Source organism: Fukomys damarensis, unplaced genomic scaffold (assembly GCF_012274545.1).
Source record: "Fukomys damarensis isolate Sample0158 unplaced genomic scaffold, DMR_v1.0_HiC HiC_scaffold_37, whole genome shotgun sequence".
NCBI lineage: Eukaryota > Metazoa > Chordata > Mammalia > Rodentia > Bathyergidae > Fukomys > Fukomys damarensis.
Window position 1 is genome coordinate 39,919,612 of NW_022900949.1, and position 21,337 is coordinate 39,940,948.

At 39.4% G+C, this 21,337-nt stretch overlaps 1 protein-coding gene across 14 annotated transcripts in view; it reads right to left on the reverse strand.

Moving 5' to 3' along the window:
• Nucleotides 1-21,337, reverse strand: part of Mthfd2l (methylenetetrahydrofolate dehydrogenase (NADP+ dependent) 2 like) — a 104,830-nt gene that overhangs the window by 13,839 nt on the left and 69,654 nt on the right. For all 14 annotated transcript variants that reach the window (XR_004515547.1, XR_002025937.2, XR_002025935.2 and 11 more), the window contains one exon: nucleotides 2,046-2,171. Coding sequence is in view for 10 of the 14 variants with exons in the window: in XM_019210032.2 (XP_019065577.1) it covers nucleotides 2,046-2,171 (126 nt within the window). In the remaining 4 variants the exon portion in view is untranslated. The remainder of the gene's footprint in view (nucleotides 1-2,045; nucleotides 2,172-21,337) is intronic.

Here is a 21,337-nt window from a genome sequence, read left to right on the forward strand (position 1 = left end):
TGATGATCTCCTGGTTGAGTGCACCAGGGAAGTGAGCCCAGGACAAGGGTACACTAGTGTCACTGCTGTCATGAAACAGAAACCCGGATGGACAGAGGGGAAGCAGAGCTTGGCATTTGTAACTTGTCTATGGTGACCTTCTCAGGTTCCCAGCCCGATGCTCTTTCCTGTTCATCTCATAACTTTTTTTCTCTTGCCATTTCCTTTTCGTAAAACATTCATTATACATTCAAATACACAGAACCACAGTTTGGTTTGATAGATTTCACCGAATTGAGCAGTGCACAACTGGAAGAGCGTGTGTGTGTGTGTGAGTGTGTGTGTGCCATGAAGCACACATGCCCATTCTTAGGTACTCATTTTTTAAATGTTTTCCAAATACCTTCAGGAGCAAACCCATTCTTAGTAAACAAAAAGAAAGCACAGAAATGATCTGAGGCCACAAAAACGCTCTACAACAGAAGAGCCCGATAAATGCGGTGAGCATGGCTGGGTGTGGTGGCTCACCCCTGCAATCCCAGCACTTGGGTGGCTGAGGCAGGAGAATCACCACGAGTGGGAAGCCACCCTGGGCTACACAGTGAGTTCGAGGCCAGCCTGAGTTACACAGTGAGAGCCGGAAAAAAAGTACATTAAGCCTCAGGACAAACTTGCCCCAGACTCAGTCAAGGCTGGGCACGGCACACATCCCTGCTCTGCTCTCAGCAGGTTTTCTTATGCCAGTCGTGGCAAGCCTATGGCACAGATGCCACAGCCTATTGTTTGTGCAACTGAAAGCTCCAAGAGGTTCACCGAATGCTGTGAGCGCCATCTGCGTGCTTGTTGTGTGATTCTGCACTGTATTCTTAGCAGCTACAATGCTCCCGAGAAACGGAGCAGAAGTGCCACAAGTCAGGTTTTCAGATGAAATGTGGTTTTACTCAGTGGACTTAAGAAATTCAAATAAATTACTACTCCTCACTGGAGTGAGGGAACATGAAAGGTAAATAAAGAGACCAGGTCATCCTGTGCGTGTCAGCAAGTGCCGAGCCCCTGTGAATCTGAGCCCACGCGTGCTGTGTGGAGGGTGCTGCTGCTGGGCCGTACATACACCTGTGCCTATAGGGACTGCTGCACAGTGCATCCTCAGGTTTGTTCCTCTTCAGTCACCAGGATTAAACTCCGCTGCTATCCCCAGGATCTCATGTATGTGAGGTTAACATCCTAGGACACTACTTCTGGCTATTGGTGATTTTCAACCTTATTCAGCATCATGCTAGGATGGCGATCAGATTCCAAGTGAAAATTTCAAATCTGAGTTTTAAAAATCTCATTGCCAATGTCTTTCATTTTGTCTATGAGGACATGATATGCCTGTCACTAATAATTTCTTGATGTGCCCCTTGCCTTTTCTGGCCAGAGTGATCAGTCTCACGTATAAAATATTTCCAATATGAAAAAACACTTTGCCATCTTTGTACCTTTGTAGATAGCAAAGGATCCTAAATGCAGGTTAAGAAGTTGGCAAAGATTATGTAAAAGTAGTTTAGGGGCCAGGCATCTAAGAAACACATCTGTCATGGGTTAGAGTTCCTCCTTCTACTTCTACACATTGCTGTCTGAACGCCTCATTAGCCATAGATGTTTGGGCCTAGGTACTCTTCTTCATCTTCATCACCACTAGGGAAGAACATCAGCTTCAGTTTCCTAGACAGTTGTCTTGGCCCAGCACTGGGCCAAGTATATGGTTAAGTATAAGCGAACATTCACAAAATGTCAGAAAAACACACAGGTCTACAGAGGGCCAGCCAAATTCTTTCACTAAAAAATGCAGTACAAGAAATTTAAGCCAAAAGCCAGCTATTGCAATTTGAAGGGGAGAATGAAGAGAAGAAAAGAAGGCATGGAGGGAGAGAGGAAGAGGACAATCAAACACTTCTGTACTGGAAGAGGGGATGGTCATTACCATTCTCATCCCATCAAACAGAAAGGGTCTCTCTTGACTATCAAAGCAGGTGGGTTAGGATTTTTTCCTTTCACTTAGCAAAAGAGATTTTGTTTCTTACCTTCAAAGTCCACATCTCCAACTAATGTTGTCTTTCCTGTCACAGGATCACAGATATAGTTGATGCCCACGTCAATCACAGCAGCTCCTTCTTTAACCATATCAGGCGTGATCAACTTTGGAACACCTGAAGACAGAACAGAATCATGAGACACTTCCTGTATACTCTAACCCTGTCCCTGAGTTGGCAATGGATATATATCTCCTGCTTTCACTACTATGGATTTCAAAAGTCCACACAATATATCATTTGTAAGGAAAAGGCCAACTGCACTCTGATGCTTTCTGAAAAGGCAGTGAGCAGAAGATCTGGGCAGCAAATGGGGCCTGTGGACGAGGCCCGTCAGCAATGCCCTCACCCCGGCACCTGCTCATCTGCCTCCCCACGTTGACTGCCTGGGCGGTCTCGTCCTATGCTTCCCACACTATCAGCAGTACAGGAAATCATGGGCATATGCAGGCTCTGCTCATGTGGGGAAGAGAAAGCAACTTTCAGATTGGGGGAAGAAAGCAGGAAGGAAGGGAGAGAAAAGAAGGGAAAAGTAGGACAATAATATTTCACAAGGCTCTGGGCTGTGGTTAGCAGTTAAGTACCATATACACATGAGCCTCTCATCAACTCCAAACATGAAGCACCATCTTTTTATTTTTTCTTGGTTCATTTTGTGTGCATGCGAATGGGACAGATGTTGGGAACAGTAAGTTCTCCTAGCTGTTGTTTCCTTCCAGGTGAAATGGTAGCTCTAGAGAGATCTTATGTCATCATATTTCCTGTGACTACTTTCAAATTTTGTTTCAAGTACATGGTACCTGCTATCAACAGTGTATGTTCCAGGTTGTTTTTTTTTTTTAAATGAATGCTTATTAAAACATCTCTGCACTTAGTGGATTAGAACAGGACTGTATTCTTGCATCTCATGATCCTGTGGGCTGCCTGGGCTCAGCTGTGCCACTCTGGCTTGGGATCTTGCACGGAACTGGATCATCTGATGAGGTGTGTAGCCCAGGTCTGTAGCTTCTTCATGTGGCCACTGTGGTGATCATGGATCGCTGAAATGGAGCACACGTGTGCGTGAACTCTCTTGCCTGTGACTCTGTGGCCTGGCAGCAGGCTTTTGAGTGTGAGTGTGCCAAGAGACAGGCAGTGGGATCTGCCAGCTTCCCACAGCTGCAGTCTCAAACTAGAATGTCCTGTCTGTCATCTTTTATTGCCTCAACCGTGCCACAGTCCATTCAGATGTAAGAGAGGGAAAAGAGTCCATTTCTGGGCAGGAGGCAGATCAAGGAGTCTGTGGTTTTCACCATGCCACCTCTAGGGGACACATGTCCCTAGCTCATTGTCACAGCTGTATCCTTTGCCCTAACTTGGCCTGTTATCAGACACTTTCTTCTAGCATCCAGACTAGCCACTTAAGGATTCTAGGTGGCTTACATGCTTTTGATATGTGATTTTTAGTACTAGTAAGAGATTAAAGGCCATAGACCAAACTGATGGCCAGTGCCGCCAGAGATGTAGCTAACTGATCGTCCACAGTGACCTAATAGAAGCGGTATCACTGTTTGAGATGTATTTTACCTTGCTTTCCAATCCAGTTACATAAGACTTCATCTATTTTTTAATTACTTCTAGTATAAATACGAGGATTGTTCTAAAGACATCTATATGATCCTATTTATTCTTGCTATCCCATAGCTCCAGGAAACTTAAAAATGAAAAGAGTCATGAAAAATCCTAGCCGTTGTGCTAACAGCAAAGATTCAAATAACCCTCTGATTACTGAGACATCTCAGAGAATATTAGAATGACAATGGACAGATATTACAATTTTCCAAAGGGAAGGAAATGGAAGCTCTATTTTAATTCCTGGGAAACTTGCAAAATGGGAACACTTAAATGACATTTTATTTCTGATAATAATATCATATACTGTCTACAGTAGAAATTTTAGATAATATTCGAAAGTTGAAGGAGAAAATGTAAATCACTATTTTCATACTACCCAACGATAACGAGAGCTAGTATTTCTATTGTATCTCTAAGGTTTCAAAATATTTACATATTAGATATAAAATATGATGCCTACATTTCACTCATATTATGTCCCACTCTATATTTTACCTCTTTGTCATTGAAATAAAATTCTGATCGTTTATTTTTTTATTTATTTATTGTGTGTGTGTGTGTGTGTGTGTGTGTGTGTGTGTGGTACCGGGGATCAAACTCTGGTCCTTGCACTTGCGAGGCAGGCCACTGAACCGCTGAGCTAAATCCCCGGCCCTTTCTGATCGTTTATTGATCAGTATTGTTCAGAAAACTATAGATAACTTCTTAGTTGCAGCATCAAATGTGACAAAAATTTTCAGTGAATCCTCATTAACAGTATGAAAAAATGTGGTCTGAATGGAAGCACCTGTTGGGAGAGTAGTCACTGGTTAAATAACACATTCTAAAGTCAACAAACCAACACATCTATAACAAGATCAACTAGGCGCAAATTCCCAATGATGAATGTCACTGCATTGTATACTTTAAATGTACCAATAAAATTAATTAAAAAGATCAATTGAGGTCTTTTGTGAAAAACATTTTTCAGAGCTATTTCCAAAAATGTTATAAAGAATTTGGAAGCATAGGCTGGCACTGTAATGTTTTGTCTTCATGCCTCCTCCAGATTTATTTTCCACCTTCTTCTCTGCTCTGTGCTGTGGTGGGATGGTCCTCAGGGAGACCGTGTATGCCTCCTATCTCTTTTGGAACCCTGTCACGGCCGTGGCACAGGCTGCAGCCCCAGGTGGGGGACACAGTCCTGTGGAGCAGAGAGCATCCTCAACTGACCAGCACCAGCCAGCCACCAGTTCACAGCAGATGCTTGCACAACCCTGGTAAGATCAGAGGAGATTGAGCCTGGTCACCATAAATGACCAGCTGAACTGTAGATATGTGCAAAATTGTTTTTTGTTTGTTCCAAAACTTTAATTAGTGCATATAAGTTATACAGATTAATAAGTCTCATTCTGAAAGATTTGCACATGCACATAACATACTTGGATCATTTGGACTCTTCCTCATCTCCTGTCCCCTGGCATCCCCTGTAGTTATACATTGGGGAGGAGGGTTCAATGCATATATTTTGACCATATCTATCCCATTACTCACCCTTAAACCTCTCTCCACATTATTTTCTTCCTCTTATCTAATGGTCTCCCTTCTGCTCTCATATCTTTTAGATTCCACATATGTGGAAGAACATGATTGTTATCTTTCTGAGTCTGACTTATTTTGATCAACACAATGACTGATGATCTCCAGATCCATCCATTTTCCTGCCAATGACAAAGTTTCATTCCTCATGACAGCTGGGTATTACTGCATTGTGTACATATACCACATTTTCTTTATCCATTCATCTGATGGGCACTGAGGCTGGCTCCATATCTTTCTGTGAAGTGTGCTGCAATAAATAAACGTGGGGTAGGCAGGATCTCTGCGGCATGATTACTTTTATCCTTTTTAATTTATCTGGGCATATACCAAGGAGTGGTATAGCTGAATCAAATGGCAGCTCTAGCTTCAGTTTTTTGCAGAACCTCTATACCGTTATTCACAGTGGCTGTACTAATTTACATTCCATCAGCAGTGTGGAAGGGTTCCTTCCTCCATATCCTTGCCAGGATTTGTTTTCTGTATTCTTGGTGACAGCCATTTTGACTAGGATGAGATAGAATCTCAATGCAGTTTTGATTTTTATTTCCCTAATGGCTAAAGATGTTGAGCATTTTTTCGTATACTTTCTGACCATTTGTATTTCTTCTTTTGAGAAGTGTTTGCTCAATTCCTCTGCCCATTTGGGCTACTCATTTTTTTTATGTTAAAATTTTGAGTTATTTATATATCCCTGATAGTAATCCTATTGGCAGAGTAGCTGGCAAAGATATTTTCTCTCATTCTGTGGGCTATCTCTTCACTCTGTTAGTGATTTCTTTTGTGGTGCAGAAACCTTTTAATTTAGTATAGTCCCATTTGTTGATTCTTGCTGTTATTTCCTGTACTACTAAAGTCCTATTTGGGAAGTCTTTGTGCCTATGGCTTCAAGTGTTTCCTCTATGTTTTCTTGTAGCAGTTTTGAAGTTTTAGGTCTTGTATCTAAGTCTTCAATCTACTTTGAATTAATTTTTGTACAGGGTGAGGGATAGGGATCTAGTTTCAATCCTCCACAAGTGGATATTGTTTGCCCAGCAGCATTTGTTAAAGATGCTGTCTTTTCTCCAATATATGTTTTTGGCTTCTTTGTCCAAAATTAGATGGATGGCTCTAGATGTATGGATTCATCTCTGTGTCATCTATTCTGTTCCATGGTCTATGTGTCTATTTTTGTGCCAGTATCATGTTGCCTTTGTTACTATGGCTTTCCATTATAATTTCAAACTGGGTATTGTGATGCCTCCAGCCTTGCTCTTTTTAATTTAGGATTGCTTTGGCTATTAGGGATCTTTGGTGTTTCCATATGAAATTCAGAATTTTTTTTTCAGGCCCTGTGAAGACTGTCATTGGTATTTTGATGAGGATTGCATCGAATGTGTACATCATCTTTAGTAATGTAGCCATCTTAGCAATATTAATTCTGTCGATCTTTAACATGGAACATGGGAGGTCTTATCATTTTCTAGTCTCTTTAATTTCTCTCTTTAATGTTCAAAAGTTTTCATTGTAAAGGTCTTTTACCTCCTTGGTTAGACTATCCTTAGGTACTTTATTTTAAACTAGAGTGAATGGAATTGTTTTCTTGATTTCTTTCTCAGCTAGTCCATTATTGGTGCGTAGAAAAGGTACTGATTTTTAAAGGTTGGTTTTATATCTTGTGACTTTCATGAATTTGCTTATCAGCTCTAAACGTCTGTTGGTGGAGTCTTTAGGGTATTCTAAGTACAGAATTGTAATGTTTGTAAATAATTAATAATGTAACTTTTTCCTCTTCTATGTGTATCACTTTTCTTTCTCTTGTCTAATTGCCCTAGCTAAATTTTCAAGAATTTATATTGAACAGGAGTGGTGAAAGTGCAAAGTTATTTTTAAAAATTTCTGTGTAACTGACTATTGGAGTTTTGTGCTTTTTAAAAAACTTTAACAACTACATAGGCTATATTTTTATATGACACAAAATTGCATAGAATAATGCTTTCATCATTACACAGTACCCAACAGCCACAACTTAAGAGAAAAAAGGTTTATTTTGGCTCACATTTTTAGTCCATAACTGGCCAACTCCAAGACAGGAAGGAGGAGGGTCTGGTGGAGGAAAGCTGCTCACCTCATGGCAGCCAGGAAACAGAGTGAGAAGGCAGGAGCCAGGGAGGGAGAGATGCCCTACCAGGTCACATCCCCAGTGACTGCCTCTTCCGACCAGGCCCCACCTCCTAAAATCACATTTACCTATGTGCCCCATGATTCCATCACCTTTCAAAAGCCCCACCTACAAAGCTCTTAGGGGACATCCAGATACATATCATAACAAGTAGCTAGCAGGTTATAACTTGGGAATAATGGATTACAAGCAGCAAATAGAAAGGAGAATATATAATTCTTACCAGATGATATATTTGGTTTAAAATGTACTAAAAACTAAGTCAAGTGATGTTGAAATCTAAAGGCGTGATATTTTCCACTAAATTTTAAAGTAGACTGTCCTAAGAAAGCAGGCTTCATTCTAGAGGCAGTTTCAGACAAGAATGATTAGAACTGCCTAGAAATAATGCTGACTGTTCTGCTCTTTGGTTCAAATGTTTATTATCAGTCTGGAAAAAGATCAAACAGTGGAAGTTGAACTGTAAACCACCTATACTTTTAAATATGTTTAGCTTTCTTATTTTTTCATAGCTAGACTTTCTCAATGAAAGAAGCAGTGTATTGGCCCATGCCCTGCCTATTTCTAAGTGCTTTATGTTGTCGTCAACCTAAAACAACACATTCTCAGAGGGTGAGAAAGTTACCGGCAGCAACAGTGTACAGACCGCTAGTGAGGGCCTCTCAAACAGAAGATTGAACTCAAGCTGCTGGCCTCAGAAAAAAGTACCTAAAAACAAAACAAACAAACAAAAACAGCATTTGTGTCTTCAATATATTAAACTGTAGGGAGTTTCATAGAATGTCTTCAATATGTTAAACTGTGTAGGGAGTTTACTACTGTATGGTTTCAAAGAGAATATTTTTTTTTAATGTGCACAAAGGAAGACAGTAGAATTTAGCTCATTATAAAGATTTAAAGAATAAAATGTGCTACAATAAGAAACATTCTACTATCCTTCTTCCTCAGTGGAACTGCTCAGAAGACAAAAAAGGAAGGACTGAATTGGAAAGGAAGGTTGTGAAAGGATTGTTCCACAGGAGGCGCTGGCCAGCCCAGCCCTCTCCTGTCCCCCTTGTAGTTCTCACAGTGCACTAAGACTGAGACTTCCTGGGAGGCACCGCTCATACTAGGTTTATCTCTCTTAGAACCGGCTGTTCTGCAAAGCCTGAGCTGGACAAGCCAGGGGGTACCTCAGGGATATAAACTCGGGGTGCACCGCCTTGGGGTTCCTCGGCTGTGTCAAGAGGGGCACCCTACACAGAGGAGACTTTCCCTCCGTGACCCTTGGGGGACTGGTTTACCGCAGGTCCTAGGCTTCTGTTTACTCTGTGGGCTTTCTGTAATACATTATCCGCTTTCCGGCTCGTGGGGGATGTTCTGTCTCATAAGATGTGCACAGGCAGCGGGGCAGCGGGGCTCCTTTTGACCTCATAGCTGTTGTCATGGTGCAGCTCCACTCCAAGCTCCTGCCCTACTCATGAATTTGTGCCCTGGTGATGCCTTCTGAGTCCAGGATTTCAACTTTCATCTTCTCTTAAAAATTTAAAAACAATCTTTTTCTTTTCCTAGGTAATTCCTTTCTGAATCTTTGTGACTTCTGATCCTCTCATTTTACTTAAGAAAAGGAAGAAATAATGCAAGTGTAGTCAGTGTTATGGTTTAGATCTTGACTGTCCCTGAAGGCTCAGAGCCAGGCTGCCTGTGTGTGTCACTGTGGGAGGCAGTGGCATTGTTAGGAGGTGGAGCCTGGAAGGGAGGACACTAGGTCAATGGGAACAGGATGCCCCTTGGAGCAGCACTTTCTCCACTATGTGCCTCCTTGCTGCCATGAAGGGAGTTGACTCCTCTGGCCTTTATACCCACCATGTCTGGCCACAGGGCCCAAAACATCAGAGTCAACCAACCATGAAATGAAACCTTGAAATTGTGAGCCAAAAATCAATCCCTTTAGCTCAGTATTTTGTCAAAGTTAACACCACTGGCACTGATTGAAACTACATATACAACCTCTCTCTCAGATGTGCTAAGTACTATAAGTAGTCTGCTTTACACTGTTCTCTAGCACAGAAGCAAATGGTTGGAAATACTTATCCAATAATTGTCTATTTAAAGATACTGAAAGTAAATTTCTTAAACATGATTTAATTCCCCAATTATAAATATACACTATAAAATCTAATCACATGGGCCAGGGATTTAGCTCAGTGGTGCTACCACCTGCCTCATAAGCACAAGGTCCTGAGTTTGATCCCTGATCACGTGATGGATATGAAATAGTACTAAAAGCTATTTAAATATTTAGTAAAGAAAGACATAAACCACTGTAATGTGAAGTGAGATTTTTCTTTTTTCTTTGGCTTTTTGTTAAAGTTGAAGGTGAGTTATTTTAAGTGAACAATTTCTATTAGCCTTATTTCTTTTTTGCAGTTACCTATCTTTAATTTTTATACAATTTGAAGGTTCAAGCATTACTTACAAGAACAGATACCATCCATTCCCACAGAACTTATTTTATACATTAACATAACTTTCTTATTCCAGCAGACTCTTGCTTAGAAAGATGAAAATTAATATAATTTGGTCTCAGGACTTACTGAAAACTTGCTGTAGCAAGCATCAAACTCCATCACTTTTTGATGGGTAGCATTAAATAGAATGGCTTCTTGTTCTCCAAGACTTTGAAACTCGTGCATCAAAACCAGAGCTTTCCTACTGTAAATACTAATTTTTTTTTTTTTTGTACCAGGGATCAAACTCAGGTCCTTGTGCTTGCAAGGCAGGTGGTGGAATCACTGAGCTAAATCCCCAGTTAATTTAACATTTTTATAGTATGATTATTACCCAATCCTAATCAAGCCCACGTTATTATTAGTTGCCTTAAAAAAAAAAACTCCCACATCTCATCAATATCCCAATTTTGTCATCCTACTCCCAGATGCTGTTAAGTAAGCTGGCTCTCTTGTTGCGGGGGAGATTCATGATTTGCAGAGTCTACTGTCTTCTGTAGAATAAACAGTCCTATGTCTTCAAAATACCAGTGTGATACCACTGGACACAGACCATGGGAGGGACACTGGAAACCCACTTTCTCAGGCTGACTGGAGCTGACCCCAGCACACCTCTACTGTGAAGGATGACAAGGTTGTTCCCACCCATCTCGCAGGTGTGACTTGCCACTGGGTTATCAGGATAGAGCTTTTGGAAAGCCAGGTCTTAGTTACTTTCCCATTGCTGGTACATAGTGCCTGACATCCACAACTCAAAGGAGGGAAGGTTTATTTTGGCTCACAGTTTGTAGAGGTTTTGACCCTCAGCCAGCTGGCCCCAAGGCAGGGTGGTGTGGCAGAGGAGAAACAGCTTATGGCATGGCAACAGGAAGAAGAGAGACCAGGGAAGGGTAGGGGATAGACTCTTCCAGGCTATGTCCACAGCGACCACCTCCTCCAGCCAGTGTCCTCCTCCCAAAATCGCATTGAGCTAAACCCATCAGTGGGCTAATCCCCTGATAAGTACCATGCCCCCCCCCATGATCCAGTCACCTTCCAAAGCTCTGCCTATGAGTGCATTAGGCTTTGGGGGACCATCTAGATAGAAGCCACAAAAAGTCACCATTTTCCAACCTTGGGGATCCCCAAAGATCTAATCCAGAACTTCTCTTGGCCATGTCCCAAGACCTTATGTCAGAAATCATCAGTGTCTTCCTAGTCCCCTAGGCCTCCTGCTGGAGTAGAAGCTGTTATCACTCTGTGATAACAAGTCCTGCACTGACTACTCTGACTCCCTTTAGCTGAAATTCCTTAAATGCTGAGTTCGTTTTGTTTCCTGTGAATTCAGAACCCTTCTTAGGAATCCTTTCATTTTTTTTATCAGATTTGAAAAAAAAATTATCTTTGTTGGAAATCAGTTTCATACTAACAACACTACTTTTCCGTGTCTCTGTCATTTTGTTGTAATTCATGAAAAGGAAGTTCACAGGAAAGGGACAGGTGTAAGCTAGAGAGACCCATTCCTCAAGCTGACAATACAGAAATTTCTCCTAAAATTTAAAAAATTATTTGAAAAAACTTTGAGTGTGATTACTTAGCAAGATATTTAGAATACTCTCTCAGTCTGTCTTGTCTGTGAAATTCTCTAACCCTTGTCACCTATGGGGAGCTGCAAATCAGTCAAGCTCTGTAGCTGGAGATGCCAGCCACTGGACCGTAGGACAGTAAGCAGGAGGTAGCATTGTGAGCTGAGCCCTAATGAGCTCTTTGCTGGATTTGCCTAGGTTTAAACTGCAGACCTCTATCCCTCTGATATCAACCCCTGCTGCTTCTTGTGTCTATAACATGATACTTTAAAATTATAATAACCATTTAAGAACTTTTGATAAAGAGAAAAGGGTTCAAGAGGCAACTTAGAATATAAAAAAATAAAAATTCAAACATCCAATAGTCTGCATCCTTTTCCCTTACTACAGTCCTTGGCCAAGGGGTAGGGGAGAGAGACAGAAAAGACAGACTCAGAGACAGAGACAGACAGGCTGGCCAGAAATCCCTTGAGGGCAAGAACTTTAATTCCTCTCCACCCCGAAAACACAGAAAACCCCTTAGAGTTGACTTTAAGACTTAGTCTCCTTCTGAGATAAAATTTATTGTTAAAAGTTTGCCAGGGCCCCAGCCCAATAAACTATGCAGTGGAATTAAAAGTAGCTTTTGGCACATAATAATCCAGAGCTCTTGCATTAAGTAGCTTTCTATTGCTTCAATGAAATATCTGAGATGGGTGACTTACAGAGGAAAGGAGGCTTGTGAGGTTCAAAGTCTACGACCAGGCAGCCCCATTGGTCTGGCATTTCATGAGGACCTAACAGTAGTTGGTGGCCAATCAAAATAAAAAGGCGTGAGGGAAGAAAGATCACATCATCTTAGTCAAAACCCTGACCTATGGGGATACACATGCATTCAGACCTGAACAGAATATTCATTCCCCACTTCCTTGCAGTGACACTCAATTCTATTTTACCTTTGTGCCTCATGAAACTATATATTTTATAATACTAGATCTGTATTTTCTTTATATCAATACAATCAACACTTAAACACCTGCTGGAAGGACCAACAATATGCCTTTGCCTTTTATGGCCTAGATGTTTAAGAAGGCACTCTCATACCTTTCACAAGTCTTCCTCCAGGATCTGTATTTGAAAATTGAAATCGCCCCATAATTTTATTCTTTTTGTGTTGATGAAATTTGAAGTAGAAAATACATTTTAGGCATTGTGAATCAGACTCTGGACTCAAAGTTTCTAACAGTTTAAAATGCTTTTGTGTTATACTGTTGCATCAGCAGATATATTCCTGAACTGCAAAGGTGATAAGAAAAATTGCAAATATAATAAGCTACCTATACAATTTTATAGAAGCATTTGCTGTTACAAATGTCCAGTTTGGTACTTAGCAGTTTTCAAACTCTATTATCAGTTGCCTACGTTTCCAATAAAACATTTTAACTCTAACTTCTGTATCATCACTAACATTTGAAATTGAATTATTATATACTTATCATTAAAAAATTCCAAATAAAGTTATATAGAAAAGCATAAGCTCAAGATAAGTTTGTTGTTTTTTATCCAAGCTACTTAATCCATCTATAAATTTATTTCTGGCAGAAGGAAAGATCTATTGCTAATGTCGAATTTCTAAAATATCAGCAATTGGGATAAATATGTTAAGGTAAAATGATCTCATCAGGAAAGTTAGAAAGATCTTTAACTTATCTAAGATTCTGATTAGTAAGTAGTCTGAATAATGGGTGATCTACACAGAATCACATTGCTTCGAGGTAATTCCTTTCTTATTAGGTGATGCAAATTTGCTTTTCTTTATTTCCTTACATGGACAATATAAAATAAGTTACCACCATTGTCTTAGCAATATATATCAAACAAAGTAACGTTTGAAAATGATAGCTGTACCTATCACCTACATAGGAATGACGTTTCCCTTTATCAGAAGGTGTAACCATTACCTCTTGAGCAATTATGAGGCTGTCTCCTTCTGCTCACCAATTAGAGCCCTAACTGGGTATTTTCTTGTGCCAATTTGACAATCTCAGGATTGAGTTCACATGACTTAAAAAAAAAAAGTAGTCCCTTCCTTCCCTACAGCTCCTCCTATCACAGTCATCTTTAAGTCTTTATGAAATGGCGCAGTCGAGGTGTCCTGATAAAAGGACACGCGGCATTTACACATTCCTTTAATTAGAAGAGTTCAAAGGGCTGTGCAACATTACCTAATTAAACCTCACAACAATTCAGTGAAGCAAGAGAAGGTTGACCCATTATCCTCATTCACAGAAGAGAGATTCCGAGGTGCTGAGAGGCTAAATGATCTCTCAGTTTCACAATGATGAGTCAGTCAGAAGTGAGGCTGGGAACGACACCAGAACTCCAGCCCAGATATGAAAGTAACACCAAATGCTCATTTGGGGGATCACTCCTTCAGCTGGAAGTTATCCTTCTACACAGATGGAATTTGTATGGATGCACAGGCTTTTCTCTAGAGTAGAAAAACTTTCCTCAGCACAGTTTGCTTTGCAGAGTCATGTGATGGATGAATGTATCCTAGTTAAACTGAGCCAATTACTGGTAAAGGTGCCTTCCTCCAAGGGTCCCCTGTTATTTCTAGGGATTCTCGAGCAGTGTTTACAAACCTGTGAGTCAGTGGCAGTAACCACCCAGCATATCCTGATTTTTTTTTCTTTTTCCCTCACTTCCTCAGTTCCTATCTGATAATTTTTAATTTTTTTAATTTTTATCAGTACATGTTTGCAGTACATAATGATTACATTTACCATTTGGAGTTGGTATTTGTACCTAACACATCTTACTTAATTCTTTTTATATCCCAATTCCTCTCCACTCCCCACCTTTCCTCCCTTTCTTAGTCCTCTTCCCATTTGCAAAAGATATATCTTCCTATTTCCTATTATCTATGTTTTATTTTACTCTTTAATTATATTTTGGGTTTCTCAACCTCAAGGTCCTTAGGCTGTGTCTCATTTATTTACTTAACATTATAGTCTCAAGGAATATTCATTTTCTACACACCTATCCAGAGAAAAATGCCCACGCCAACACAGTATCTGGCTGCTCTCAAAGCTTCTGTCCCTTGAAAACCAGAATGATGCTCAGTTTCCAACAGAGCTGAGGGCCAGCAGAGTCCTGTCCTGTGTCAGACTTGAGGGATGGGAATACAGGACCTCTTTGTACTTAGAAACAAAGATTTAGAGCACTCAGATAGTTCTATCTTGTTCTGCCTTGAACCATTTTTCTGCAATGCCAGTGGACCTATGGCATCCAATGGCATGATTCTCTTTTCTTCCTCTGGTCAATGTAATTTTAAACTCTCTAAAACAAATCACCGCTGTATAAGGGTAGAAGAACAGCCCAGAGGCCAGAAGGAGAAGCAGGTAAGAGTTCATATCTTCGGGTGCCATGTTATGCACAGAATGGTAGAGTCAAACAGAATGGATTTCAAATAATTTTTGAATTCTTCTTTAAAGGAAGAATACTCATGACGCTCAGAATATAAAGTGTTCAAAAAAGTGGTTTTACTAGTTTACATTCCCACCACACTGCAGCAGGGTTTCTTTTCCCTGCAGCCTCGCCAGTGTTTGAGTTTTTGATCATGGCCATTCTTTCTTGGGTAAGGTAGAATCTCAGTGTTGTTTTAATTCATATTTCTCTAATGGGTAGCAATATTGAACATTTCTTCATATATTTATTGTCCACTGTACTATTTCTTCTGTGAAGTGTCTATTTGTTCTAGTTGTCTATTTTTTCATTGGGTCTTTTATTTTTGGGTTTTTTTTTAAAACAATACTTCCAAAGTCATTCCTGGAAGCTACAATTATCCTGTTTCCAAAACCAGACAAAGATCTAAGCAAAAAAGAGAACTACAGACCAATCTCTTAATAAAGACAAAAAGGCCTTCTCTCTGCATTTAACGAATTCCTTATGAACCCAGACAAGAGTCTGTCTGTACTGCAGCTAAACAGCTTTCGATGTGGCCACTGCACAACTTGATACACTCCATGAAGGCCTCATGAGCTCACCACGCAGCTGCTCAGAGATGACTTAACACAGTGAAGTCAGAGAGTGCAGAAGCAGAATGCGAGGCAGCAAAGATGGTTGATAACTAAATGCATACCGGCTGTCATCCTTCTCTTTTTCCACTCTAATCTTTACTCCCCTTGGATTTCCGGAATCCATCCACATGCATGGGGTCAGCTGCTTGTCATCTTTGCACACTGCAGCTCTTCTCTAATTTCTGCTTGGGTTGGCCTTCCTAGCACGCAGTTATAGCTGACATTTATAAGTGACTTCCAAACACTAAAAACATACATGGTACTTAAGTAACCTGAACCAGTTCTGAAAATGACTGCTTTATGTTACTATAAAGATAGGAAATGTAACTAATTATAATTTAGTGTTATGTATAACTTCTAAATTTCTACATTCCGGTGCTTACTTTCCTTCAGAGGTTTCCTTTCAGTGAGCAGTTTTCCATGCTCTTCCTGTATTCTTGTTTAGGAGGAATCCAGAAATACTGTGTTGGAGGGAACAGAAAAGCGGGTAACATTTCCAGGCTGGGGGCGCGGGTCAGAAACTGAGATTTCTCCTATATCCCAGCCTACAGAGTCCACGAGCATGTGTGACCACAAGGACTTTCCTCGTTGTTCTTCATCTGCTGCCCAAGTTGACAGCTCCCCACCCTCCTGAAACTCACCCCCATTTATGCCCCTGCCCTTCCCCTCACCGCCTTACTACATAATAGGAATAGCAAGCAGCTGCCATAGTACAAGTGCTGCTTCTTGCAAAGGAAGGGCATGCTATTTCCCACTGTACTGGAAAAGGAAGATAAACTAAAACACATATGCACTTTTTCGTGCAGATCTGTACAAATGTCTGAGGGTATCCATTTTGTCCAATGATGATTAGAGAATTGGACCATAAGTGTGTGGGCTGTACTCCCACAAAAGCCTTCTAAAATATACTCATAACATTATCATAAAGTGAAATTACATTTGAAAAGGAAAAATAATCCTTTTCTATAAATGGTCCTTTCTGAAAATTAGATTTTATATAGTCAATATCATGTTTTTAACAATGCATTTATACATACTGGATTTTTTTTTTTTTTTTTTTTTTTTTTTTTGGTACTGGGGATTGAACTCAGGTCCTTGCGCTTGCAAGGCGGGGCACCGAACCACTCAGCTAAATCCCTGGCCCTTATACTGGATATTAATTCTTTAGTTATGATGCAAATATTTCCTCCCAATGCTTGTGTGTAGCTTTTCTCTTAATTTTTACTTGTACGTCTGTATTTTCTTCTAAGAAAGCTTGCTCTACATTCATGAAGATAATTATCCAATGATTTTATTTTTAATTTTTTATATGCTAATTTTTCCACCAGGAATTAATTTTTATGTATGGTATAAGGTGGAACTCTAATTACATTAAACCTTGGTTTGCCAGAATAATTTGTTCTACTCTCAGTTCGAAGCACTTATATAATAAAGCAGTAAGAAGGAGAAAGGTGGAAAAGGAGAGGGAGTTAGAGAGGGAAAGAGAGGGAGGGAGAGGGAGAGAGGTGAGAGAAGAACCACTGGCTCAGATGTGATCATATGACATTCAGCATCACATACTATGTTTATTGCAAGACATCACTCATTTATCAGTTAAAATTTCTTAGAACTGTCTGCTCGTTTTGCAGAACACTTACAGACCAACTTACTCAAAATCCAAGGTTTGATGGTAAATGTTTTTCTTCCAAGTGTGAAGTTAAATGTCAACACGATTGGGTTTTTTTCCCAGTGTTTAATGGCCCTGCCTTGTACAAAGATTCACATATATGCATTAAAGGAAACCAAGTATAAAGACTGAGGCCTGGATTGACCTCTCCTTGAGACATGAGGGAGAAGACAGCAAGCTGTTCCTCCTTTGGACGGCACATTAGCATGCCAGTGCCAGCAGTTTCAAGGAGAAAGTCACCTACAGCCGAAGTCTGATTAAAGAAAATACACATTCAGGTACAGTCTGTAAATTATGAAAACATGATGAACTTTTCCTGATCACATGCTTGCTTGCTTCTTCTTTAAGCAAGTCTAATAAAAGTCAGGAGCACTGTCAGTTTGGGGCTCTTTGTCCACTAGGGACAGAAGGCCCCTTGGCCCTCCTCTTCCAAATTATCTTTGTATCTTTTGTCTTTGATATTCATTTGTCCCCTTCAGGCCTGGATAGACTCAAAGGCTGTTTCCTACACTTCATGTTTCTGGCTTTCCCGTTTCCTTCCACTGCTGTCTCTGTATTTTCTTGCCCCCCTACATACTTTTGAATTACTAGTACTTTGTAACAATATATGATAAAGCATTCCTATTCACGATAACCGACACTGGCTACGAACCTATATTGCTTTAGTCAGTGTTCTAACTGCTTTGCATATATTATTTCTATTAAAGTCAGATCAACATATAATATAGATTTTTCCATCCCCACTCTTGAGATGAGGAAACTGAGTTCATCTAGAGATGAGCTTAACCTAAGTTGAATAACAAAGTCACACAGCTAGCAAGTAAAAAAGCTTGAGAGGCAGAAGTAAAAACAAAGAAACAGATAAAACCCTACTTTTTACTTTTTCATCAGTTGTACTTTATTCTTATAAATAAGGTCAATATATATATATATATATATATATATGTACCAGGGATCAAACTCGGGACCCTGCACATGAGAGGTAGGTGATGCAACCACTGAGCTAAATCCCTGGCCTGGTCATTATACAATTTTATGGCCCCAAATGGGACAATTCTGAGAGCAAACTGGGAAACGATGATAATAACTACAAGTGATCAGACATAATCCTGAAATATTTCAAACAAATCAGGATATGCGGTCTTATTATTTCTATGTTATCTTCTTTGAGGAATGAAGTTTATCAGTGTTTTCAATATCATGACTTTTGATGTATTAAACTTATAGGTTAATTTGGGAATAATTAACATCTTTATGTGACTATATACTTCCATGCTAAAATACAGATTTGATCTCCATTTATTCAGAATTGCCCCTCGATTATGTGATTTTTGTACCTATTTATTATTTCTATATATATTATTCCCATGAATTTTACATTTTTGTTACTGCTTTAAGGTAGGTTTTTACTGTATTATATAACTGATATCTGTGGATAATACTTACATTTATGTTGGTATGTTCAGCAACCTTGCTGAATTTTCATTGGGTCTGATATTTTATCAGATTACTTTGAGCTTTAAAGGTAAACTATCTTCAAGCAAACACCATCCTATCTTTGCCTTCTAGTCTGCCTTCTAAATCAAAACTGTGAATCAAAACAAACTTTTTCTTTTTAAACATTTCGTCACTTTCTTGTTGCTAGGACAAAATACCTGGCTCTTTAAAATGGAGCTCATAGTTTCCTGAGGATTCAGTCCCTGGATGGTACTCCAAGGTAGAAAAGGTGTGGCAAAAAGGCCCGGCAGAGGAAAGCTGCTCAGCCCACAGCAGCCAGGAAGCAGACAGAGAAGGGAGGGGCTGGGGATAACAATGCCCTCTTCCAGGTCACACCCCAGGGACTCACCTCTTCTGACCAGGCCCCACCTCCTAACTGCAAATTCAGCTATGAACTCATCAACAGATCAGTCCACTGATAAGTATACCACCCCATGATCTGATCATCTTCCAAAAGCCCCAGCTCTGAACACGGGAGACTTTTGTAGAACATTTTAGATCTCAACCATGTTTATCTCAGGTGTTTTGTTATGGTAACAGAAAACTGACTAAGATGGGGCAATACTCCTCAAATTATCCACAGATTTGATGCAATTCCTATTATAAGTGCAGAAGTTTTTCCTAAAAATTTATGATCTATACTTCTCCTCCTCTTCCTATCCCCTTTGTCCTTTTCTTCTCCCTCCCTCCCCCTTCCCCATACCCTCTTTTTATCTTTTTGGTGGTGAATGAGATGGAACCCAGGACGCTATGAACACTAAGCATGCCTTCTTCTGAGCTGTGTCCCCAGTCCCCTAAATCTATTCAAAATGATGAATATAGGACCAATGAATATGGAATATATATATATATATATATATATATATATATATATATATATATAGAGAGAGAGAGAGAGAGAGAGAGAGATGATCTTATAGCTTTGTCCTTTATTCTGTTTTTATACTCTACCTTATTACATTAACTGGTTTTATAGATTAAAGCAATACACACTCCCAGGGCACAACCCTGATGGTCATGGTACAGTATATACTTTTCACCTGTTGCTGGAGTCAATGTGCTTGTATTTTGTTGATGAAATGGAGATCCGTGCTTTAGGTGCTTTAGGGCTAAAGGTGTAGGGAAAGTGGAAGGGTAGGGGAAAGGTAATAAGGCAAAGGAAAAAATATGAGAAAATGACAAAATGGAAATACAGTGTTTGTAAATGGGGAGGGGAGGAGGGGGTGAAGGGAGGGCAGGGACAAGGGGAAAAAATGAGAACCAAGACCTGTCATGTAAAGGTACAAGATCCCAATGATGAATGTAACTGTACTGTATACCTAAAATGTGCCATAAACTCAAAGAGAGAAAAAAAAAGAAATCAAATAATAACAAATGCTGGTAAGGACGTGGGGAAAGGAACTCTTCTGCAGTGTTGGCAGGGATGTAAACTATGGAAATCAGTATGGAGACTCCTCAAAAAGCTAAAAATAGCAATTCCATTTGACTCAGTGGTTCCCCTTCTAGCTGTCTTCACAAAAGAGTTAAAGACATCATATTACAATGATATGTACATTCCCATGTTTTTAGCAGGACAATTCCTAACAGATAAATCTTGGAAGCAGCCTATAAGTCCATCAACAAATAAATGAAGAAAATAGTATTTATATATAGTGGAGTACTTCTCTAATATAAAAGGGGATAAATTTGAGTCATTTCTAGGGAAATGGATAACCTTGAGAACATAATGTTAAGGGAAATAAATGAGACACACAAGCTTAAATATCATGTAGTTTCTTTTACATGAGAAAGCCAAAATATAAGTACACAGCAAAATAAAAGATAGATAACAGGAAATAAATGAGAAGGGGGATCAAGAGATGGAGGCAGTGGAAAGGGAGGGAGGGAAAAGGAATGAAAAAAGCAGTAGGATATGTTGTGCACACGTATCACCTCCCCACCAGGAATGTGATCATTATATGTACTGTAAATACATTCTAAAGCTTAGATTTTATTTTTTTAAATGGGAGAATTTGTCAGCAAAGGCATTTCAACCTGGGTTTTTCTTTATGAAGGTTTTTAAATGACTAAGTCTTTGTCTTTGTTATAAGTCTACTCAGGTTTTCTATTTCTTCTTGATTAGTTTTGACAATTTGTATCTGTCTACAATTACATCCATCTTAGCATTTCCTTATAATTATTTTATTTCTATAAATTTAATAATGATATCCCCTCTTTCACTGCTAATTTTAGTAATTTAATGTTTATCTCTGTTTTTCTTGGTCAATACAAGTAAAATTTTGAATATTTAGTTGATCTTTCAAAAAACCCCAATTTTTGGTTTGAAATGAAACCAAATTATAGACTATAAATATAATCTCTTTTGTTTCTCACAAATCTTATAATCTTCATTATTTCCTTCATTCTCCTTGTTTTAATTATAGTTTGCTCTTCTGTTTCTAGCTGTCTTCTGAAACAACATCTATTATTTTAAAAACTTTTCCTCTAATGCCTGAGTTTGTAACAGATGGGGTAGGGTAATGTTATAACATAAGCTCAATTCATCATTACTGACCAGGCAACCACACAAACAATTTCTTTACATAAAATGTACAATGCTGTCTACTACCTAGTATACTCAGCATATATGACATATATATATATATATATATA